This window comes from Falco biarmicus, chromosome 2 (genome assembly GCF_023638135.1).
Source record: "Falco biarmicus isolate bFalBia1 chromosome 2, bFalBia1.pri, whole genome shotgun sequence".
Taxonomy (NCBI): domain Eukaryota; kingdom Metazoa; phylum Chordata; class Aves; order Falconiformes; family Falconidae; genus Falco; species Falco biarmicus.
This window is the reverse complement of record NC_079289.1, coordinates 90,458,919-90,484,773: the sequence shown is the minus strand read 5'-3', so window position 1 is coordinate 90,484,773 and position 25,855 is coordinate 90,458,919. Positions and strand designations below refer to the sequence as shown.

General features: G+C 36.7%; 1 protein-coding gene across 5 annotated transcripts in view; it reads left to right on the top strand.

Moving 5' to 3' along the window:
* The window catches only part of CNKSR2 (connector enhancer of kinase suppressor of Ras 2), a 220,812-nt gene that overhangs the window by 133,357 nt on the left and 61,600 nt on the right, over positions 1 to 25,855 (top strand). For 3 of the 5 annotated variants that reach the window (XM_056329479.1, XM_056329478.1, XM_056329481.1), the window contains 3 exons: positions 3,135 to 3,224; positions 4,830 to 5,044; positions 25,401 to 25,449. In XM_056329479.1, coding sequence (XP_056185454.1) covers positions 3,135 to 3,224; positions 4,830 to 5,044; positions 25,401 to 25,449 — 354 coding nt within the window. The remainder of the gene's footprint in view (positions 1 to 3,134; positions 3,225 to 4,829; positions 5,045 to 25,400; positions 25,450 to 25,855) is intronic. The other 2 variants (XM_056329480.1, XM_056329476.1) reach the window with 1 other exon arrangement.

Below are 25,855 nucleotides of genomic sequence, written 5' to 3'. Positions count from 1 at the left end.
AGGAACAATTTCTGGTGAGAGTTTTGCTCCTCAGACCTTTCTGCTCCTGGTTATTATCCCTTTGAATCTGTCAGAACTCTTCCTTTAGCTAGTATTGTAACTTGTTTCAGCTTTGGATTGGGAGAACTGTTTTTCTACCGCCAAGTATAAAATCGTGCAGTCATAAAGTTGTTAGGATATAGAAGAAAATGAAGAGGAAATCTCATGCTTAAAAATGATATTTTGACTGCTATGATATTAGCTGAACACACACTTGAATATTTTTTCACCCTAGTAGCTATTTTATTTCAATTTTAAAACTGGGCGCAAGCTGTATGCTGGAGTTATAATAATCCTGACATCATATCCCTTTAAGAAGAAAATAGACTTAATTTATGCAGAAATGTAGGTTTAGTATATCCTGTGGCCAAGCTCCAAAATCACCTGGGAACCTTGATATAAATTGAGCTTGAGCCATGTAAGGTATCCTCAAGACCTGGAGCAATGTGCTTGCACAACATTAGAGGATGCATTTTTGTAAAATGCACCCTTTCTACAGAACTATACAATCCTGTTGCAAAATCCTCAGAATCCTTTTGATTTCAGGTAGTTTTGGGTGGTTTCTAACCATGTTCATAACGTATAACGTAACTGCTAAGTTTTCAGAGTGATATATCAGTTTTATTACTCCAGTATTTCCATGATGCAGTCAGTTCCATAAACAGAGATGTACTCTCTGTTCTGGATGTTAAACTTTAATACTGGTGGTCTAGAGTGAAGAACAACACATTTCTTCTTCAAGGGCTGCTGAGTCCATTATTTTGTTACAGGATAGCTTTTTTAGCCTTTTTTCTGTTAGCAGAAAAGGTTACAAATACATGGATCAAAGACTGCACTGAAAATCAGTCATTATTTAACATATTTGTTACACAGCCTTTCACTTTTGATCTCAATTCTTTTTTAATTAATTCACACCATCAAGTCCATTTTCATTTAAGTTTATTTTCTAAAAATATTACCACTTCAGCATTCAATTATACAGTTTCCCACATGGCATTTGTTAGCATAAGATTTGTGGCTAGGCACAACCTTAGGATTTCACAGAAATCTGGAAAATGACAATAACACTCTTCTGGCTTATGGTGACCCATAATAAAAGGTCAAACAGAGTTCCAAGGCCTAGAGAAATAATTGTTTTCAACATGTGCTCATCATTTATTATGTGGTGGTGTTAGTTTTTTTAAGAAATATTTCTCAGTCCTCCTTCGTGAGAGGTTAATAGGACCTTCCATAATTTCTTTATTGGAATCTTTGGGTATTTTTTGATAATATTAACAAAGAGATTTCTCTTTCATGCTCTTACTGGCTTCCAGCTGTTGTATAATTGTTGCTAATTGGCCTCGGAAAACTTCTGTTCACATCCCAAGGCAGAAATTTTCCTGAGTGTAGTCACCAGGGAAAACAGATTTAGGGAATCCAGGGGGGTTAACAAGAAGGAGATTAGCAGAGGTAGCAGGCAAATGAGACTTGACTTTAAGGAAAGGAACAGATTTGGTCATTGCCATTTTACTGCCAGATACAAAAAAACATACACTTTGAACAGCTAGAGATTTTGTAGAAAATTTGTTATGGCTAAAGTTTTTTGATAACAATCAGACTTCACAAGATTTTGTAGCTTTTGTTTCTTCTTAGGTGTTCAGGTCCTTTTAATAAGATATCATGCGTTCAGCCTCACAAAGTTGTGTTTCTAGAAAAAGTAACCTTTGAAAGTTCCTTCTGATCAAGTAAACATGAGTTGAATACATCCTCACAAGAAATTACTTAACTGTGTGCTTTAAATCTCACCGGCTTTGGTCAGACTTAAATGTGGGTCCATAAACAGTAAAGTAAATGATAAATAAAAAGTTAAGTATATATGTTGTATTTCCTGAGCCATGATGTATTTGTGATCTCATCCTGAGGTCTGTACAGAACATACACCTTCTTTTGTCAATCTTTTAAAAAGACCAGACTGCCTTTTACCATTATGCTGCCTGCATGGTATTGGTGTATTTTCCATGGGCACTGTACTTAAATAGGTAGATGTTTGAATATTTGTTTTATTATAAACACGTCTTTCTTTTTTAGCGTATTGTGGATTTATCCTCATAAATGTGGAATAAGACTGGTGACCTTTATGTAGGAGTTTTTTACTAAATTAATTAACAAGAATTCTGAAGTTTTTAAGCTCTGCTACTTTTAAAAACAAACTATTTTCCACCTTTTGGTTTTGTGACCAGTAGATCTATTAAAAAAAGAGTGAGGGCTGTCCATGTAAAAATACTTTGTTTTCAATCTGCCAGATACTGTGCCATACACCATGCTACTCTGTGTTTTGTTTGAATATACTATTAAACTTGCTAAAAATTTTAGACCACTTTTAAGTAACCTCACTAAGTTGCATAGCACACTTTCACTGAATTTCCCACTGTATTTGTGAAATCCTTAATCAGAAATCATAGCTTACAGCATTTTTTAAAATCAACTCAGCAGCTTCCAAATCAAAATTTGAAAGATATAATAGTTTCAGCTATTCTGTCTCTTGCTGTCTGAAATCAAAGTGAATTTACCAATAGTAATGTACTTTGCTTTCTGTGGATGAAATGCTACAAAAGAAATTACATGCAGAGGTTTTCTGCTTTCTTTCTTACTCAGTCACTTATGGATCTTTTAAGCCCACCAGCAAAGATGCCAATTGTGAAGGTACTCTAGCGATGTGGACACATTTCTGTTACCAATAATTCACATGTACTTTAAAACAGTTCTTTCCATGTGAGTGCCAGCGGCTTCCAGAATAAGAAATAGATATTGTTCAGTGAAAACTAAAGTAATTTGAATGCATTTGTCAGTCTCAAACATCAGTCCAATGGTGATTTTGTAGGGCACCGGATTTATTTTCTAAACTTAAAAATTCCATTAAATACTTAGCTGCTTCTCGTCTGTTAAAGAAAACGGAACTCCTGTCTTAACCTTTCGTTGAGAGGCGATGCTGGATCCTCTTTCATAAGCAACCCTGTAGAACAGCAGCTTAGCACGTAATTTGTTCTTTCTTCTAAAGAATATTAGTTTAATGCTGCCTTATGGTGCATGATCTCAATTTTTTCCTCTGTTTCCAGGGAAACTAAGGCCTATTTCTATGCCAGTAGAATATAACTGGGTGGGGGATTATGAAGACCCCAATAAAATAAAAAGAGATAGTAGGAGAGGTAAGTGATCTGAACACATATCTTGTACAAGGCATTATGGGTTTTATCATGCTTTAAGCTATATATATCAACCTCATTTAGCTGCTTCCCTAGGTATATATTTTTGTGAACCTGCTTTGGGTTCTTCGTTATCTATACTTAATTTTTTGCAGAGCCTTGGTTAGGATTGAGGAAGTTGCTCAGCCAGGCAAAAGAAAATCATGACTGCAAAGCCCTGCAGTTTGGCCTAACTTTGTATTGGCATTTCATTGATTCAGCTGTATTATCCAGCCCATTTTGAAACTGGCCTTAATTTTCTGATACTAGAGGACAAATGTATGGTTATTGCTGATAAATACTGTTATGTTTAAATGAGAATTATATATCGTATTTCTCTGTCTTTGTAAGTTCTTTTTGGATGAAAAACATTCTAGAGCAGCATGGGATTCACCTCAAAATCATTGAGGATAAGTTCTTCAAAATTCTGGTTTGTGAGGCTCAGATACATACCTTCACATACAGAATGATAACTTCTGACATGGCTATTGTTGCCGAGGTACAAGACATTACACTGATGATAGATATTTAGATAGATAGATAGATAGATAAAAATATTAACTAAACGTTCAGTAGGTTTCAAAAAATGAAACTATTAGGAATGACTAAGAAAAGAATACAAGATGAATTAAGTATTCTTGTGCTGCTGTGTAAGTTCTTGCCCATGGTGGGGGGGTGTGCGGTTCCAGTCTCTTCATCTCTTAAGGAAAACAGTATAATTGAAGGTTTAGGAGACAACAAAGATGATCAGATACATGGAGTCCTTCCAAACTGGGGTCAGTTCAGTGGGCTGGCCATTATCAGTTTGGGAGAATTTAGGCAGGACATAATAAAGGTTTATAAAATCTTGTGTGGAATGAAGTAAGGAGATAGGTTTGTCACTTTTGCAAAAGAAGACCCAAGAGACATCAAATGTCTCTGTCCAGTGCTGGTTAAAAAGAAGAAAGCTGGCTCCTCATGCAGTTTGGGTTCAAGCTAAGGAATCTCTTACTGTAGGAGGCTGTGTATGCTAAAAGTTCACATTAATACAAGGAAAGACCAGACAAGTTCGTGAAAGACAAATCTGCTGAGGTTTCCTAAATTCACAAACATTGCTTCTGGCTCAGGATGTCCCTCAGCTAGAAGCTGGTAGATGCTGGAAGAGTATTCGGGGAATGTATGGATGATACGGTAAACAACCTCAAATGAATGTTCAAAGTAAATCACTTTTAAATGCATGGCACCACAGTCATTTGTATTCGTTAGAATCTTGTTTAAACAAAAGATTACAGATATGATCAGAAGTGTATTATTGCTGTGTTTTTGAAAACTCAAGACAAAATTTATTGATGTGGACCTTCTTTTGTATTCTGTTCCTTGTATTGCCAAAGATACCAGAAAATGCAAGAACCAAAAGATTCTTTCTTATTATATCCAGACCAAAGAAACAAACTGGTTTTTTTAATGGAATAGTCTTGAAGAGTTAAAATTGACAGTAGATCTTAGCAAGAATATTATATATTTGGGAAGCAGGATTAACTTACATACAACAATTCACAATGATGCTTTGCATTACTTTTCTTTCAACAGAAAATTCATTGCTTCGCTATATGAGCAATGAGAAAATAGGTCAAGAAGACTACATGTTTCAAAGGAATAGCAAAAAGGATACTGGTAAAAAGTCCAAAAAGAAGGGAGATAAGAGTAGTAGTCCAAGTCATTACTCGCTGTTGCCTAGTTTACAAATGGATTCATTGAGGCAAGAGGTCATGGGCACATCTGGACCAGAAACTGCTTTGTACCACGTGAGTAAAAGTATTAACAAAATTTGTTGTTCTGTGTTTGTGATGAGAGACACTGTCTTGTTTTTTATAGTGGTGTTGAAACCTTTTTTGGACTGCTCCAGTTGCACTGGTTCCTATTTTCAAGACAATAACTAGATCTAAAAGAAATATTTTAGAATTCTTTATTTTGTGGTTAGAAATGTGGGATGGACACCAGTGTTTTGTCTCCTTTAACTAGAAGATGTCATGCTTGAAATGGAGTGTAGTATCTCTGCCTTGACTTACTTGTTACTGATGGAAAGGGAAGAAGCAGCAGTTTCCAGACTGGCTAGAGACCTTTCCAGCATCTATGTCACTGCAATACGCTAAGTCTTATTGGACAACCCCTTTACTACAGGTACTTAAAAGGCCTGATAATGGCAGGAAAACTTGTGGGAGGCATTTGATTTTCCTTTGAGATAAGGGGAGCCCTAATGCATGTAACTGTTTTTAGCATATGCCCCTCAATAACTCAAGCAAATGTGAAGGAAGGAATTCTGCTGAATAGATATGAAAGGTAAATTGCAGTAACTTGCTAGTTTTCAAATGTGTCAAGAAAACAGAGTTAGAAGATTACGGTGTATTTTAGATATGATATCATGTTCACCCCATAAAAGTATTTACATTTTAGATCTTAGTAAAAGATGTCATTTTAGGGGAACATATATACAGTAACTTGTATCTGTACAGCAAAACACTAGAAACAATTGAAATTATCTTCATATACTAGCAAAGAGTATGTACTTTGGACTGCCAGTGTCTAAGGGAGATGACAGCGTGGGCTTGTCAGGAAGTCTGCTGTGAAAAACTGGCAGGTGGAGCTTCACTAAACCTTTAAGAGACAAGTAACTTGGTTTCCTGTTGTAAAACATCACTATGGATTACCACATTGTAATTGGTGTAGATAAATTAAAACTAATGGAGCCTTTACATTCTTTTACACCATCTGAGTGCTTGGTCTACTGGCTTCTAAAACTCCTTAGTGTGCTGCAGTATATAGGTGAGTGTGATAAATTCTAGAGATGTTATTTAATATTAAAAGTAAGCACTTGTGGTGCACTTGAATTAAATCAGGACCCTAGATTCAAGAACTGTCTCCTTTTTCATTTGTAGTGATTTAGGTATGATGACCAAAAAAAAATCCTTACATTATTATTTCAGATTTTACTTTCATGCTCTTTGTAAGTTGTAAATCTGATAGCAGAAAGATTTCCATTTGCAAAGGTAAACTGATATACAGTGTTTCTGTAATACATGGAGCCAGGGAGATGGCAAGTGTCCCCAGACTGTCCTCTTCGTAATATCTGCTAGTCTTTCCTAGAAGGAATCTAATCAGTGCAAGAGCCCTTGAAATCAAATATTTACAGAACAAAATAGAAAAGTTACTTGTGTAATGGAGGACTGTAAAGAACAGTGTGGTAAATGCACAACACTCTGCACGTATTGAGACAATACATGTCTCTCAATAACATTTCTTTGTTAGTATGTGTTAAACTCCTGACACTGTGCAGTGAGAAGAACTTTATTTTTAAGGTGCCATCTTTGTTTTTTCTTTGTTTCCTCTATTACCTGTTATGTCTAGTTTCCAAATTGTGTATAAAAATAAATGATGTACACAGGAACTGGAAGATTCTTCAAAATTCTAGTGTGGACATTAATAAGCAACAGCAAACTTAGAACTGACAACCAATGTTTTTCATGTATTTTGCATACCCGTCCACAAAACACCTGAACTGTAAACACCACAAATTTGACCACTCTCTGCTAATCCTTTTTGTGCATCGTTACCTTTGAAGATGTCTCTCTATATAGTGCCATTAAATCTTCAGCATCTTTGGGGAAGTTTAGTGGGAGCTTATTTATTTATAAAAATAAATAAAGTTTATTCATTCTTCAGAATACAAGTCAGTATTGATCTGCTAACTGGCTTTGAAGCAAAATGCATGAAATAAACAGAAAGAGGAAGCTTAGGCCATTGATTTAGCCCTGGGAAATGGGAAGGAGCCCTCCGTGAAGCATTTACAGCTCTCTGCAGCTCAATATTGCTGGTCCAATTGCTGGAAGCCACCTGGCTGCCACCATGCAGTACAGTTCCCTTCTTGAGGTGATGGCACCTAAGCATACTGGTTTATGAAATCCTAATCTACATTGCAGATGGGGCTATATGTCTTTGCCACGTAGCAGAACCAGAAGTTTTGTAATAAATTGGACAAAACTTTTCTTAAAATCTTAAATAAATAGTGCAGTGAGTGGATAAAGAACAGGGAAATACAGATAAAACACAATGAACTCATCTGACTGCAGTAAGTTTAATTTTATTAAACTATAGATAACAAATAGGACAATGCAAACATACTTTATGATCAGATTTGCATCACTAAAAAGTGTCTGTCCTATTAGAAAATATTTTTTTACAAGCATCAGCTACCTAGTTTACACAAAGACTTTGTATTATCTGTAAATGGGAGTCTCTGGATGAGCATGAGTTCAGTGCAGAGGCATGGTGGTAACTCAAAAAACTGCACTAATAGTAGTGAAAGAGACTGGAATTTTTGATTTGGGGTTTTGTTTTGGGTCTTTTTAAGATGTCAATGTTTTCATCATACTAGAATATCAGGTGAAGAGAGAATACTCTCTGTGCTGCATACCACAAGCCAGTAGATTTTCCTGAAGTGCAACTCCTACCAGGTGGCTGTAGTTGAACCTGTACCCATAGTGCCTCAATTATTTGTATTGGATCCCAGTACTAGAGATTACTCCACCAAGCTTCTTAAGTAGTTCCAGTCACTGGTTGATCCTGTTAAAAGTTTTCACCTGTTACCCTGTGTTTACCTGGCTTCTATGTCCACCCTTATTTACAAAGGTACCTTTATCCTCTAAGTTTAAAGGTCTTTTTTACCAAATTTTATCTCCCAATACAGGAATGTAAAGGTTATTATTAAATAATTTTGAAGCTTTCTCTTGCTTAAAAGAAGTAGAATGAGCAGCCTGGGTTTGTCATCAGAGAGTGTGTTTTCATATCTTTTCATTATTCTCATAATTATTTCGACTCCTCTTATTTAATCGTAAAGTAACCTAAGTATCCTAAGCATCCTTCCTGAAGTATGTATGCCAGAACAGGACATAACTTTTCAGGAGTTGGATAGAAAGGTAATATAACCTTTCTTTCCTGTTCGCTAGCTCTCTATTTAAATGTCTAAAGAATTGGTTGCCCATTTTAACTATAGACTTGGAGTAGGAGTATGTTTATTGCTTGGTTTTGGTTTTATTTTTTCTGTAATGTCACTTCTCCAAATCACTGCTTTTATACATGGTTCTACAGGAAAAAAAAATCTTTGATCAAAAAAATACACTAATGAATTAAATTACCATGAAGGAAATGGTATGGTTTTGTCCTGTAAACATTAAAAAGTTACCATGGTAATTCAGAAGTGCATGGTGGTTGTTTATTTGCTAAAAGTTATTTTTAAAAATACCAGCAGATTCAAATTATTACATTCTGAAGTGGTCACAAGAGTGTGACAGTGTAGGATTTTCCTGACTGTCAGTATGCTAAATTTACATAAAATCACTGGGTTTAACAATGTTTATATTTTTGACCTGCCCTTACAATCAATAACAGTGTGGTCCAGGGGGCATTTCAGTTATGGCCTTGAAAAGTGAACAGCATTTACTTGTGGCCACTGAACATAACTGATGTGATAGCTGATATAATAGCAAAAGAAAACCTCATTTGTGTTATGTCTGTGAAGTAATCATCTCTTGCATCCCCTTACTGTATTTTTTTAATCCTTACGTACAGAGTCTCTTCACTGCTTTGCTTTGTTTTGTTTCCCATTCCAGAAAGTGTTTCCAATGTATGTTGATTTCTAGCCAAACTGTTGGGTTTGCATTTTATTTTTCTTCCTCAGTATTGCAGAAGAAATACCAACACAGTGGTAATGTTGTTATTAAGCCAAGGCAAACCGTTTGAGCTGTTGCTAATCTAGTGTGCAAACAGGTGTTCAATATGATCTGTTACTGTAGGTACAAAATGGTGGAGTTAAAATTGTCTTGAACCTTTGGGGCACAAGAGATGAAAGCTCTGACACATGATTATAGTTTTCTAAGTTCATTATGTTATTCTGTATAGGAATTTCCTTGCTATGCTGTGCTTTCTTTACATTTCAGGAAAGTAATAGTGTTATTTAGTGTCCTGAGTCAAAAGAAGTTCCACAACAGGTGGAATAATCTGCTTCTATCTGGATCAGTATAACTTTCCTTTAGTCTAAAAACAGCATTCTATGGGAAGAAAAGGTTGCAGCCTATTATTGTATGTAGTAGGGAGTTATACAAGAAAAAGTAACCTTGCATACAAACTGTTTCCAAACCTACACCAATAAACTTACATTACTGACCTTGTTCCTTCTCCCTCCCTGCCTCCCATCCCTTTGCCTTTTCCAGTGTATGCTCACTTGTTCACATGTATTTAGCAATACCTAATGACTTGCTTGTCATAGGAAAAATGACAAAAAAGTAACAGTTCTCAATTTTGTTTTATAAACAACCAGCCTATTTTAAATTGTTCAAGTAATTACAGTAGTTTGCTTGGTCATTTTAATTGTGTTTGAAAATGAAGTAAGTTTAGTAGCAAGATGTACCATTTAAATTTCATACATCTGGAACAAGTGGCTCAGGAATGGATGCAGGAAAGAAACAAAGGATTTGTTCCGTGGGGATTTTGCTGAAACTGCATGTGTAGATATGTACACATGCACTATCTTTAATGTTCCAATTTTACTTTAAATAAAAGCCATCATTGGAGGGGTTTTTTGCTGCAAATTCAGTGAAGTTGGTGCACCTTTGGCAAACTTATTTTTTCTTCTTTAGCAATGTATAAGTATCCATGTGATTGGAGCACAGCACAAAGTCTTACCATAATTAATTTCAGTACTTGGTGCAGTGAACACCTGCAGAGAGCCAAGCACTCTCATTTCTACTCTGTCAGTGAGGACATTGAGGCAGCATTGATGAGGGATTTGGCCAAGGTTAAAATTTCAGTTGTATTTCTCTGCCAGTCCTTGTGAGGTTGCCTTATTGGTCCGGTTCAGTGGGTTTGCTCAGTAGAGTTGGTGGGTCTGCATCAGTCTGGGCATGGAAAGTTCAATTAGTTGCAACAGTGATCTTCTTGAGCATACTGTGAATGAAGAAGAATTGCTTATGGACCTATTGCAAAAATCCGTTTTAGCTAATAAGGGAAATTGGAAAGGAGACAGTAAGTTTTAAGAAAAATAACTTTTCTACTTAAATTATGCATATATCCAGATATTTCTTGCCTCCCAGCCACCCCTCCAAAGAAAAATAGAGCAAAATGATTTTTAAAAGATCAATTCAGAGTGTATGTATTTAGGTGTTCTTGATACAGAGGAGAATTCACAAAAAGCTTGTGATTTTGAAAACTTTGAAGTCTAATTCAAGTGGTTGATTTTTCTCTTACTCCTATTCCTTTCGGCAGAAAGGCTGAAAGGAAGGAAAAAAAGAAGCTATTTGAACATAAAGTGCCTACACTTTTAATGAAAACTATTGAATCAATCATACATGTATTTATGAAAGCTTTTAATTGCAGTGCTCAGTAACTGGCATTTACGGAAGTGCAGAACATATATGCATATTAGGTTTCTAATAAACTTGTGCAATGAGCAACCCATCAATTTGGTGCAAAAATCTGAATAGAAATGGCTTCTAATAAGCACTGCATACTGGAAAACTAGTTAAAAAAAAAAACCAAAAAAACCAAGTGAAAGCACCCTACTGAAAAACTAGCAGTTATTATAATTGTAAGCATTCCAATATTTAAAGAATTTCTTTTTGGTTAATTTTTGTTATGGATATTTGTAATTAAACAAAAATAAGCTCATAGAGAAAAAAAATGGCAATCAATTGCACAGCTTTTAAGTAGGTGTCTGAAATCTAGAATATCATTGTACCATTACAACAGATGGAGTTAGTACATTTTCTTCTTCAAAATGTTTGAAGTCCAACTATGGCAGTATTTAAATATCAAACGCCCCCTTTTCCTTTTTCTCCTCCCTGACTTCACAATTATCTATAATTAGACTTGTAATTACTATAGACTAAAAGTCTAGCAGTTGATATCAAAGTCCAGTTTAACCTAAATGCATAGTAAAAAATATTTTCCGTAAGTATTTCCATAATTTTTGTTATACATTTGAATTAGTATTACTTCTTCTCTATGGTCTTTCAGCTCCATTTAAAAATTTGTATTAAAATATTACTGAAGCTTGCAGAACAATTACAGACTTACAGGCATCAACCATATGCAAAGGAAATTTTAGACTCCTTCTTGAAAATGTACTTATAAGAAATACTTGATTTAAAAAATTGTGTTAAAAAGCACTGGCATTTTTATATTCCCAGCGAACAAACTGCACTGGACTTAAAGTAACTGTCCAGAAATTAAATGAACATCATGAAAAGTTTTTGAAATATTTCATAGTTGTGAACAATTTCAGTCTATCTATTACCACAGTAAGAAAGGATTAAAAAGCTTGTTTCTCTGCTGCTTTGCTTCAGATTAGCCCTTTACGGTCTAAATGTGATTGTCCATGCACTAGCTGCCACGGGAAAGGTAGGAAAACACAAACCTCAACTGAAAGTTGCACATACACCATTGAAATTTCACAAGTGAAAAAATTGTCATTTTTTCTCTATGTCTAGTCTTCTTAAAAATGGCACTCTCAGATTGGACTCCAAGTAGGTTCCCAGCTGCCTCAGTAGAACAAGTCCAATAGTCTGAACTGCTGTGGTGCCCTAGATCTTCTCAAGAACTTTTACATTTATGAAGGTCCAGCATAATTTGGCTCTGGTGAAAGCTAAACACTGGAATGTTCCTCTCTGGAGGTGACTGGAGCGTTGATTACATTTACACCCCTTTTTACTGTAGGTTGCACTGGTCGTATCTCATATTAGTTTCTGTAGCCTTATGGGGATTTAGGACAGCACTTTGACCTGCTCTACTTAAAGTCCTTGTTCACTTTCCCATCAATAAGCATGTAACAGGGAAATACGGCTGTGACAGTATCTAGGTCCCTGTGTGTGGAAATGGAAGGAGCTCACCATTCTACAGTAGAAACAGCTGAATAGGCTTACAAAGTTATAAAATAATCTGATTTGGAGTTCTTTTAAAAGACTGAAAGTCTATTTAGAGGCAAAAGTGCTACTAAAATGTTTCATATAATAAAATGCAGAGTAGAATACCCAACTTTGCTATGAAGGCATCATGAGCTCCTAGCTTGTATCCATTTCTCTTGTCAGTTCTCTCTAGTAGGGTTCAGGTATAGAAGACCTTTTGCTATGAAATACAATTGGAAAAAACAACAATTAAAAAATTCAGTAAGAGGAAGATGGCTAAGAGGAAGAAACATAATGGAAAATTCTTATCTAGTTGCCTTCATGAGTCTGAAATACTGTCACGTCTCACAACAATATTCATCCCATTGACCATAGGCAGCTTTGAATGCCTACACATTGGTGTATGTTGGGTTTCTTTCAACTGGAAACTCATGGGTTTATGTATCTGATTCAGACAGAAAAGCAGTATCTCTCATGTTCTCAAGCTCAAATAGAGGTTCCAGCCCTTGGCCAGTGAAGAAACAAAAAGAAACCTTCTAAATGATACTGTATGTATTCTTTCCTTTGAATACAGCACTTTATAAATGCAGTAAGTACAAAACAAGTAATTAAAATAGTGTTTATGTTGTTAAAATCAGTGTAAGAACTTCATCTAGGCCGTAAGTGAACTGTGCAGCATATAAAATGAACAAAATGGTGAAACAGTTAACCAATAACCAAAATGTGCCTTACTCCATAACATACTTGTGACAACTGGAAGTGATTGGGATAGCCATAAGATCATTGTGCTAAAAGGTAAGTCTTGATATTCCATCCAGGTTTGGTAAAAATCTGTTCCAAAATAAATCTTCTCCATTTCTGAGAGAAAAAGCAAGAGAGAAACTGCATATAAATTCCTTGCTAATTGAAGATGGCATTGTATTATTTTTAGACTAGTGCAATCAATGTAGAGGAACAGAGAAGCCTTCTGGGTCTAGTCCTCTGCTATTGCAGTTAATCACCTTCATTTAATCCTATTCAGATAAGTTTTAAACTCCATATTCAGACATGGTCTGAATTGTTCTTGCTAATGATGGGACCAGTAAAAGGTGGTAAACGGGGTGAATGGTTGTCATAATTCCAAGAAAAATGTTGGACAGAGCAGAGGAAAAAGAATAAAATTATAATTAGCCTGCCAGCAAGAGAAAGGCATCATTCCTAATGAATTTGCTACAGAAAAAATTATCCAAATGCCTCAGAAATCAGCATATAGTGCATAGGATAATAGGATAATTTAGTCTGGGAGGGACCTCAGGAGGTCTCTACTCTGTTCTTTGGCTTAAAGCAGGATCAGTTCTGAGGCAAGACAAGGCTTTTCAGGGCTTTGCGCAGAAAAAGAGAAAAGTTTTTTTGTTGAAAACCTCCTGAGATGGAGGCTGCATGAACTCATGGCCAACCAGTTGCACTGCTTGGCTGTCCTCATGGCAAAAAAGTTGGAGATGAGCAATAAAACAGATTCCAGCAGTAGCTGAGAGGATAGCAGCTTGCTTGAATTTAAGGCATAGTTTCTGTTGTTTCATTGCTGTTAAGCTAGAATCATCTTATGAAAGTGCCTCAGCAATCTCACATTTGTTTTGCCAGTTCTAGACCCTCCATTCTTTTAACTCAAGACTGAAAAGAGTGGATGTACATATGCAGCTTTTATACCTGAGTTCTGGTTAAGCATACATTTTTTGAAATAGTAATATTTTATCTCCTCAGGAGGGAATGCTAAGTTCTTGTAATTATATGTAATATTATCTGCATTGTTCATGAGGAATATTATTCCTGTCGCAGATGAGAGAATAATTTTCACATCTGCATTGCTTGTCTTTGAAAGAAGCAGTTAATTCCATGAAATTTCTCTTATTGGGGAAGCGGTTGCCAAAATGAAATTTAAAGGTATTTGTATGTGGGATATTTTACATCTATTTCTATATACTCTGTCATTTTTTATTAAAATCCAGAGTTGACTATTGCAGCAAAGCAAAGTGCTCCGGAGATGAGGTAAGATTGGTTTATGGGCCTTCATGAAGCACAATTGGACTTTGTTGTGGAAAATTTTTATTTCAAGCTTTCTCTATTACCTTCTTTCACATATCACCATAAGGGAAAAAATGACCTGTTATAATTTCTTTCCATGACGAAGCTGGGGAATTCTTTGAAAATGAGAGAGTTACTGTAAAGGTCATCTAGTCCAGCTCTGCCAGTCTAGATTTATTCCTTACTGCGTATGATATAATGCTCTGAAAGTGTAATTTTACATTGTCAAGAGATGTAGACTATTAAATCTCCCAGCTCAGAACATTTCCTAATTTCCTTTCACATCCCCCTTGGTGGTTTGGGTTTTTTTTTGTTATCTATTTCAATTAATCATTCCTGCTTGTATCCTTCTTTTATTATCTGATATGCCTTTGTAGGTATTAACATTGTTTGTACACAGTAAGCTACATTACCTGTAGCTGGTACAATCACAATAGCACTGTTGAAAGATATATTTTTTTAATGTAGAATAAGTGGTTTAGTCCCTCAGTTATTCCCCTTTGATAAAGAAGGGATTAAATGCAGGATATTGGAGCAGAGAAGTGTATGTCAGACATTGCACAGAGAGGACTCAGAATGAGTTATCACTGCACTATTATGGGAGTGTCACATCTGTGAGAACTTAGATCTAGGTCCTGACTTCTCAGCTGGCTCCTCTCTGAACTCCTTTCTGCACAAGGGAGGTATCAGGACAACGTAAGCAGTGAACCAAGGACACTGGCTGGCATGCATCGTGAATGCCAAATTCTAAAAAAACTTGTATTGAGTGGTGAAAATGTTGTTTGAATTAAGGGAGCGCAAATGCCCATTTCAGAGTACTTTTTTATCAAAATGCTTTGACAAGCAACACAATTGTTTCTGAACAAGTGATTTTTTTCAAAGTAGTGATTTTGACTCTGCGGGAGTCTCTGCCCCATTCCTCTGCCCTTCTTATGTTGTGGTGGCCCTTGGAGCCTATTGCTGACACATGATGTGGGAGATTGTATGGTTGCACCTGTGAGGAAAATGGCTCATTGCAGCAGTGTGGCTCCTGAACAGAAGCTGTTTTATTAGGTGTTTCTATTTTACTGGAAAGAAGTGCTTGTTGTTTAGTGCCTGATGTCTGAGTCAGCCAATACACCTCCACTACTGTGCCGTGGAGGGAAAAAAAATCCTGTTTTTCATATAAAGATAACTGCTTTTTGTCCATTTCTCAAGTATATCCTTTTGCTTTCAGATTAACCCAAGTAGGTAATATTTCTAACACTACAGAATTCTGACTTTAGAAATGAAGTGTAAAGCTAATTTTGTAAGCTGGTTTGTACTGGTAAGGTCAGCATAGCCAGCACAGAAGACCTAATGTTATCTTTCCCCACCTTCTGAGAAGTGCTGTTTCATCTTATGCTTAGAGGAAATTTTACTGAATTCCAGCAAGTAATGGACTTTTATCCTGGAGTGAACTGTTCTTTTTCTACCTTAATTCATAGCTGCAATGGTATGAATTTTAACAGACTGCATAATAGCTGAGGTACAAACACTTTTTCCCTCATTTCCCCATGGAAACTGCCCTCTGTTCAAAGTCAGAATGAGTTTTCCGTTTCTTTCACTGAAAGAATATTATGCCCAAGTGCTAACAGAGAATAGCTTGCAAGAGTATATCTGCCTCAAAGCAAAAGTCTGTTTTCTCAGGTCTGCCCTCGTTCATTACAGAGAACCTACCATCCCCTGCACTTTTCTCTGTCACACAGTCAGGATGAGCAATATGAAAGATATCATGCTGAGTGACACGATCAGAAGTATTGCTAACTGCTCCTACGAAGGAGCTGGGTATGTGCTAGCACCTCAGTGTTGTAGGGTGGCATGAGACCTTTATTTTAAGCTGAGGATTTTTCATCTAGAAAGACCATGGGACTGATGCAAGATTTTGTTAATGCCCTGGGGCTGACTTCTGTGGTACTTTACAGTAGTTTTCAGTTTTCTCCCCAAAAGGTCCAGGATCAATTCCATGCAGTGTCACAGACCACCTCTCTAATCTAACATAGATCACTTGCAGAAAGCTTCCTAAATCTGCTTGGATACTTTTATTATTTTAATGTTTAAATAAGCATACAGAGGAAAACTTATCATTCTCATGAATAAGTCAGACATTTCCTAAGCAAAAACCGATTTTTCCTGGAGGAAACAGCATCGTTTGAAAGAGGTTTGCTTGACTGTCTGATATCTGCTGGAGGGGCAACATGGCAGGGCACAAGCAATGCCTGAGGCTTCTGGGGTGGCTCATCTCAGTGATACTTTGTGAAAGGATGAGGGGCAATGGACATAAATTGAAATACAGGAAATCCCATGTAAACATAAGAAGAAATTACTTTTACTGTGAAGATGGTTTAACTGAAGCAGGTTGTACATGGAGTTTGTGGAGCCTCCACCTTTGAATATAGTAAAAACAAACTGGACACAGCCCTGGGAAACCTGCTGTAGTTGAGCCTGCTTTGAACAGCAGGGTTGGATAAGATGATCTCCAGAGATGCCTTCCTGCCTCAGCCGTTTTGTGGTTCTCTGACTGGTCCATTCTCTTCAGCAATAGATTAAACTGGGAATTGCTCTGTAGTAGACACTGAAATAAAGGGTTAAATACTATTCTGTGTTAATTAAGGTTTTTTTCCTTCTTAAATGGATGCAGCTGAAACATACATAGTGATGGAACATCTTGGACTTTTTCCATTAAAGAATACATAAAGTTTTTGAACCCTCCCTTTCTCTCTTGGATTACTTACTGTCAATAAAAACAGTGTGGGAGGTACCAAAATTACATGTTTCACAGTAGATGTAGAGCAGAAGAATGATCTCAGAATAAATTATTCTAATGAACAGCACTTGTCTAGTTTAACTTTTTATCCTCATTTGCTTCAGGCAGCTATGACAAGTGCTGCAGTCTTTGTTCTGTCAGTCAAAAAGACAGTGGGGGAATATGAGAACTCTCATTTATATTTGATATTGTCCAGAAGTTGTACTGCTTCAGTTTTTCAATTAGAGTCCCGTGGCTTAATGGCTAAGAAGGAAAATCTTTCCCTGGTGGTGGAAATCAGAACCACTGTATATTACTTTCTCAACATGGCCTGAAGATTTAGAAAATGTTCTGATTTTTCTAAGTTTTGCATGCATTATGCTAACAACTTTGTGCAAACAATTTGCACTAGCTTCTGCAACTGAAAATTTTCATCCAGCTAATGCATCATTTGCTGCAGAGCACACACCCCCCCCCCAGATTACAGGAGAAGGTTTAGGGATGGGAGAATGAATGAGAATCCCTGAACAGAAGAGCTGTGCTTGCTATCACATTTCAGACAAGCACAGTTCTGTCATTAGCTAGCGTATTCTTCTTGGACAAGCAGCTAAGGAACAGTTATATGAAAAGATTAGACATTTTTTACATTGTCAGCCCTTGTAGACTTATGTAATAAGGAGAGCATCCTGCACAGATAATGTAGCCATTGCCTACAACAGAGGCAGCTAGAAAGTTGGAGGTTTCAAGGTCTCAGGCTGTTTGTTACAGTAAAAAGCTCTTGGCATATAACTCTTAAGACATACTGTTTCTTTATCCTTGTGGTCATGAACAAAATGCATGCATTGGGAATTCATGGTCAGAGCTCCAAAAATACAGGAACCCAGTTAGAGCTGTGACTGTGCATGATAGATGGCACAGCCATGTACTGTAGATATAGTATTTCCTAGAAGCTGTTTGTAAAGCTACTGTGGGGAAAGGAGAGAAGGAGTAGGAACAGGAACAAGGCCATTTGTTGTCAGATAAATGTAGAAAATTATGTCATCTGAAATGGACTTCTTGGCTGCTGCTGAGAAAACTATTGCATTGCCAACTTTTGCAAATACACATTTGTTTAGCCTTAGTATTGAAACACCTTTTTGCAGCTCTAAAAAAGAAAAAAACCAAAACAAAACAAAAAAAAAACCAAACAAACAAAACCAGGGAGGAGGAGGAATATAGTGTGCAGGATAACATACCAAACCATGAATTGTGGGATCTGTTCTTCCAGTGACTGTTAGTATGTCTGTGACTCTCACAACCCAACTGACAAAACCAACGATTCATGCTTCACTGTGTTTGCAGTACCTACCATTCAAAAGAGAAATATCTACAGGGTATTTAGTATAATGATTCTGCCTTACTTGTTGACATTATTTTGTGTGTACTACAAAAGCTCACTTTTTAGAAGTTTGTTCATACGTAATGTTCACGCTGTGTTTTAGTATTAAATGTCTTAGCTAGAACCTTAGTGGATGTTGTGCTTTTAAACCCACACATATTTTTATTATAGAGTGTGCTCAAGAGCAGTGCGAGTTGTGCAGGGAGAGCAGAAGCATCTGTTAGCAAAGCACCAAAAGGTCAAGATTTGATTCAATAAATTTTGCTTTGGGAGGCAAGACTGAAGGTTTCAGGGCATTGTTAATCAACTGTGGCATCCTTTGTCTGTAAATCACTTTTCATTCCAACTCACCATGGATTTCTGAATTACTCATATATGATGACTGTTTTGTCATCAGCCTCTGACTTTAGCATAAGAAATATTTCTGGATCTGCTTTCATAAATCCACTGCTTTGCTTTTGTATTAGATTTCCTCTCACATGGACCATCCCATTTACTGCGTTTGCATTTTACCTATCCAGAGTGGTGCCCCACTTTTGGAAGGGTTGTGTAAACTAGAGCTCGCAGCATATTTAAAATACTTTATTCACAACTTAGTGCCGCTTGGTACCAGTTTGGGGCAACCACATAGTTGTAGCTGCAGATAAATCAGAGAATGTTGAATGTATTAAAAGTTCAAAATTCAGAAGTAAATTATTCAGCAAAATATAAGAAGACAATACAGTAGGATTTGGAATAATCTTAGCATTTGTAATGACAGGAGCAGGGATATTTCCTAAAACACCCTGCATGACCTGAAAAATCAGGTATGCCAAGCATGAGGTTTTTTGCAGATAATCTATTAGCAGTCTCTGAACCCCAATCAGCACACAAAACTATTCAAACAAGGCAGTGAAGTCTTTGCCTTCCTAAACAGGATCATAACTTAGAGCGTAGTTTTTCCTTATCCCACATTTTAGTAGGTTCCCTTTTGAGTGTAATTTCACCCACAGATGCTTCATTTGACCCTTAGCCCTGGTAACTGATTCCTTCAGAGCATCAAGTCATGTCTCGCCTCTTCTCTGCTGTGCCAATAAAAGTCCCGTGTGGCTAGCTTCAGCTCTTGTTCCAAAAACTGCCTTGCAAATGCCCTGTGTGGACTCAGCTAGCCTTCTTGCTTATTTTGAGGGCTAAACATGATAAAAGGTCAATACCTGTTCCTGGTGTAAACAAAACAGCTGTTGTGATTGAAATTCTGCTGCTTGGTTGGCAGGTTTCAAACTTTCTGAGCTGCCAGAGGTCTTTGCTCATCATACCTTTGTAAAATAGACATTGAAAGTTATATTTTCCACAAATATCCATGGAAATAATTAATACTATCTATCACTATCTCTTAATGGAGATTAAGCAAGATGGTAAACAAAAAAATTTTGGAAAAATCCTCTGTTGGGAGTACCCTTAAGCATGTTGTTCATAGTGACAAATAGTGTGACAGTGCAATATAAATAGCTTTGAACTTTCCCCCCTTTTCACTATTCTTTTTAGCCTTAAAATTTTAGATCTCAACACACCAAATGCAAAGAAACATGTATACGTGGTGTATCAAAACTATGAAAACAATGTTGCTGGTGTTCTCAACGTATTGACTGTGAGAGATCAATCAAATAATTGGCAGCACCAGCTTTCATTTTTTTCCAGATACTGTCTTTTCCATCTGCGGGAGAAAGTTTCAGTAATCAGAAACGTTACAAGCTACTCTACTGAAACTAGAGAAGGTTATCTTTGAGTGACAGAGGGGAACTGTCTGACTGTAAACAGTTCCTTAGTATCTAAACTTGCAGCTTGAGAAAAATTGGATTCAACTTGAGCTCTCAAAAAAGCTATAAAGATACCTGTCATTTTCCTTCCCAATCAGACTGAGCTCAAGTTCAGGTAAAAGCGTTAGAGATTATTATTGTTTCCATAACCTGGTTTTTCTTCTGACTTTCCAAAAATGAGCAAGTGGCAAATCTCTGAAGAAAGAAATAAGCACTGGGAAGAGGATTTTAGGAGGCGTCAAATTTAGTACTAATTGCTACGGCCAATCCAGATCTTTAGAGAAGCTTCAGTTATGGCCTTTTTTTTTTATATATATATAGACCTACAAATTCTGCAGCCATGGAGGGGTTCATGTAACTATTAGAATACATCTGCTTTTTGGACAGGGATGTCACGTTCTCTTGGTCACAGGTGGAATTTATATTAGATCTTACAGAAGTTCTTATATAGGAAAACTTTGACCCCAGATCTTTAGACTTCCTCCTCAGACTCTTCAAAGTTTGGCAAAATAACCCAGTCCTTCCAAATCAATAGTTTTGATAACCAGTCTGCTTGTCTTTTACTTTTATTTGAGGTATCAACTGGAATACTAATTTTCTAACTTTCATCATAACATGAGTTTTATCAAATATTAATCTCTCCTGATAGCAGTTTCACTGCAATTTAATATTGGTATTGGAAGATCAGTTTATTAAATTTCCTATTTGGCATGAAACAAATAAGTTAATTGAAATGTAAATTATTTAACACTTTTCTTTAAATACATTTTTCCAAATAGAGAGCTATCAAATTAATACTAATAGTCTCATTTCTGGAAAAATCTTGTCTTGTACATACAAAGATGCTGATGTGTGATTGTGTGCAAGCAGATATTGTTGATAATACCATCTGTATGTGACTATTTTCTTGCAGAACAACCAAATACAGTTCTAGGGCGTTAGTGACCTCTTTTGTTAGTGTGAGCCTCCATCTGGAGGTTTTTTACTATGTATTACTGTGCTATAATCCTGAAAGCATGGAAAGGCATACCATAGGGCGGATTGCTCTTTACAGCTGTGCCATCTTGTGATGAGCTTTCAGAACTCTGTCAAGCGTTTCGAAGAGTGTCGAAGTAAATATAACACACATAGCAAGTTTGGTAATGAACAGTTGCAGGGAAGAGGAGAACTGTTACGGTTCTTCCTTGCACAATGAAAACTCCCTTGGCTGATGGGATGTGCAGCTAACCCCTCAGAAAGGCAGGGCTACAGGCAGGTTAGCACCTTATTAAAAAACCAGAAACATAGCAAAAATCCCTGTAATAAATGATTTTTTGTTCCTTTTGAAATACATGTGCTTTGGAGCACTTTCGCTGATAGCAAAGTTAGACATATATATATATATATATACCTAAAATGTTTATTTGATATTCTACTTAGATGTGCAATTGTCAGAGGGCTTAGTTTAGGTATATTATTAAACACAACAAGCCAAAAGGCTCGGGGTATTCAAAGGAGTCGCAAACAGCAAGTGACACCTTATTTTTGGTTAATGGAAAGTTTTGCTAATTGTATTTTGGGGAACTGAAAAGCATATAATTCACTATATGATTAGCATATAATTCAGAATATGATTAAACAGTTTCAAATGTTCTTCAAGAATGACAGTTTCCATTGGTTAAAGTATTCCATTTCATCTTTTCAGTGACAGTCTTGTTTCCATTTTATTTATTATTTTGAGTTACTAACAACTTTCTTTAATATAGAATGCTGTTTTCGATTTCATTTCATGCTTGATCTCAGAATTAGTAGGAAAGGTGAATTCTTGGAAACTAGGACAAATTGTATGTGAAAGCAGTTGCTCAAAGCTCAAGATCTATCAGAATCAAAATGCAGTGAACATATGTTGAGATCTGGCCTTGTGGGTGGGTGATTAAACAGTCTTGCAGCAAACTTGCTTTAGTACAACTAGATTTCTGGTTTTGGTGTGAATCCAGAGTTTTAGGGTTCATGGCATTAAAGAGAAGTATTTATATGATCTCCATATTTGCCACATCATAGAATTAAGCTGTAAAAGGGGAAGAATTATGGTGGCTGACATTAGTACAGGTCGCTTAAAGAGCTTGTGGAATTGGAATCTCCCTCTTTGGAGGAGCTGGATCTAGGCTGGAGATGACCCTGAAGAACATGATCCAGCCTTGGCTTCAAAGCAAGCCCTGCTCTGAGCAGAAGGAAGGACATGACCTCCTTCATCATTCTGTGATTCTAGACAGCACTGAGAAAATGGTGTTAAGCATTATCTAATAATTGGAAAGAGAATGCATTTGATGATTTCCTAAAAAAAAAAAAGGCAACAGAAGAAACATTTTTAGATTTTATCCTAACTTGGGGTTTTTTGCATTACCTATGATGTGAGTTAGAAACTGAATGGCAGTGACTGATGAACAGTGCTTATACATCTGGGTAAAAAAATAGCTGGTGCTGTTTCTGTAAAGAACAAACCAACTTAAAGCCCAAAGTCTATGTAAAATAATCTATAGTGTTAGCTAAAATCACTGAAGTCAGTTGAATAGTTCCCAGGAACTTCACTCTGTTGTAGATTTTGTCCTTAATTATAATTTAATGAGCTAATTTAGAATAATAACTGAATTTAATGAAACCTTTCTATTTTGCAATATGACATAATGTATGGAAAAATGGCTAGACATCTAAATTACATGCTGTCTTCCTATTAAAAACTGATACCCCTTCATTACCCTTTCTTCCCAAAAACTGACTCAGAAGTTGAGAGGTGCGGGCTCACATTTGCAGGTTCAATTTACAGACAAAACATTTAAAGAGAAGGCTTTTCATATTGCTCTCATCTGCTTTCAGAGTCACTTATAAGAAAATCAAGCAGAGGTTTTCCTTTTCTGTTTTGGCATTGTGAAAATATTAGTGCAGAAAAGTCAAGCAGCAGAAAAAAATTATCTGGGTTGTGAACTGAGAAGTACTAAGGTGAGAAGTTTTGGGTTTGTGCAGGTGTGTGTTTTTTCAACCACTTGAGTTAGGTAAGATTTTCAAAACATCTAAGAGGGATTTATTTGCACATTTCTGTCCAGTAACTCTGTTATTCCTAGGCCATAAAGATCTCTCTTCATCCTACGCAGGTCAAAATGTTTGATGTGACATAAGCTGGGATGGTGTTGCTGTCTTGGCTTGCTGAGAGCTGGTGCTGATTGAATTGATACCAGTAGCAGAAGAAAAAGGACAAGAGCCAGGGAATGAAAACAAATGGGCTCGTTTTTCCTCCACTGTTTTGAAGTGGAAGCCTGTTTTGACCATCTGAGGTGGCAATACAGTTGAGTAGCTTTTTTCAGATATGGTCTACAAGGGTTCAGCACATCTACTGAGTCAGTTACTTTTTTATATTACACTTAATAATCGTTTGTATTGCTGGTAATTTACCCCCACGGACATGTTAGTATCTACTGCCTGAGAATGTCTCAGCTGTGCGGTGAGACGTCCTTGGAAGCTGAGCCTCGGCCTCCTGCTTGTGAGCTCAGGTGTGCAGGAAGCAGGGAGGAGAAGGTGAAAAGCAGCTTCTTGAACCGAAAAGGGAGCCTTGTAAGATGGGGTGAGGGTTTGTCTTATCTGCTAGGAATGGGATTTGGGTTCACAGGGCTGTCAGTGCTTTTGCTTAGATGTATTTTTGTCAAGTGGCACAAAAACTTTGGGTTTTTTAATTGATTCATGGTAAGCGGAAGTAAGAAGTTTTAATACTCGGACACTAATGTGGCCTTTTCTTAGTTTCAGCCCTAAGACATTTGTCTATCTTTATAGAAAACTAAAATTCAAAATAACTAAAATCATGTCTTTAAATTTTGGAATGATTAAATACAGAATTATTTTTTAATTCACTAGAGTGATTATGTAAGTCAAAGGTTTTTAACAGAAGTTACAGTAGAATGTGTTAATAAGTATGGCAATTTTAATAAGCTAGGATCTTAAGTAAAGGAATAATTTCTATTCTGTCTCATTGCCAAGGCAATGGTTTGGTTCATGGGAGTGGATCAACTGGAGGGAAATACTTCCAGTCAAAACATAGTAAAAAATAAAGTGTTTTCTATTTCAGAATATTTATTTGGGAAACTTTTTTCCCAGTTCTGATTTAGTAGAATTCTATTGGTGTCTTGAAAAACATTAGACCCGTTTCTGAGCAAATTGTCTGATGTTCTAAAGACCATGTCATGGTTTCAACTGCGATAAAGTTAATTTTCTTCTTAGTAGTTGGTACAGTGCTGTGTTTTGAATTTAATATGAGAATAATGTTGACAGCACACTGATGGTTTTGGTTATTGCTGGGTGATGTTTACACTAAGTCAAGGACTTTTCAGTTTCTCAGGATCTGCCAGCGAGAGGGCTGGAGGGGCACGGGAAATTGGGAGGGGACACAGCCAGGACAGGTGACCTGAATTAGCCAGAGGGGTATTCCATACCATACGATGTCACACTCAGTATATAAACTGGGGGAAGTTGGCTGGGAGCTGCTGCTGCTTGGGCATTAGTTGGGCATCAGTCAGTGTGTGGTGAGCAATTGTATTGTACATCACTCTTTTTTTTCCTTTTGTTTTTTATTTCTCTCTATTCCCCCTTTTCATTGCAATTGTTGTTGTTATTATTTATTTTACATTATTTCAGTTATTAAATTGTTCTTATCTCAATCCACAAGTTCTACCTTTTTCCTGATTCTCCTCCCCATCCCGCTGGGGCAGGAGGCAGGGTGGTGAGTGAGCAGCTGCGCGGTTCCTAGTTGCTGGCTGGGGTTAATCCATGACAGACCATCATATAAATGCCTTCACACCTGTGGTAGACAACGTGTTAATTTGCATATTTATGTCAAGAAGGCCTTAATTAGGTGATGTCTTAGACATGCACAGGTTGAGTAGCCTCACTATCATACTACCCAAAAGGAGACATTCCTTATTAACAGAAAGAAAGATGACCATCTTAGAGAGAAACTTCAGTTTTGGCAAACGAATTTGTGGTCTATTTTAAGATGTTTCACTGTGTGCTTTTGCTTTACAACCTTATGAACAAATGAACTAAAATTACCTTTTTTCTTAGGCCTATAAGTCTGTTGGCTGGTGTTACCTGGTGATGACTTCACTGTTCACAGTGTTACACTTCTTTTATTATGTTAAATATAAACAGTGTATTTTCACATCTTCTGTTTTGATTTTTTTGTAGACATTTCAGCAGTCTTCTCTACAGCAGAAAAGTAAAAAGAAGAACAAAGGTAAAAATTAAATTTGTTTTCACCTATTGATAGGAAGGGGATTGCCAATATTAATGCTTATGGTGTTGCAGTATCTGAGGAACCAGAACTTGTTAGCTCCAATCCAGTGTTTGGTTATGTTGATTGTGTTGAGAAGGTGTTAGTCCGTTACTGATGTCTCATAGTTTCTTAATGCTCCTTCACCTACATATATCTGCTCTTGGGTTTTGGGTATTTTTTGGATACTGAGACTTTAGCCTCTTCAGAGCCAAGGCTGGTTTTTCCAGCTGTGTGCATGTAATGCCTTACTGCAGCCCTTGCTCATTACCTAAGCCATCATGTATTTTATATCTTTGTAAATTGCCTTCCTTTGATTTAAAAGTACAAATGCCTTAGGAACGGTTGAGTTGCAAAATGATCTGCAAAG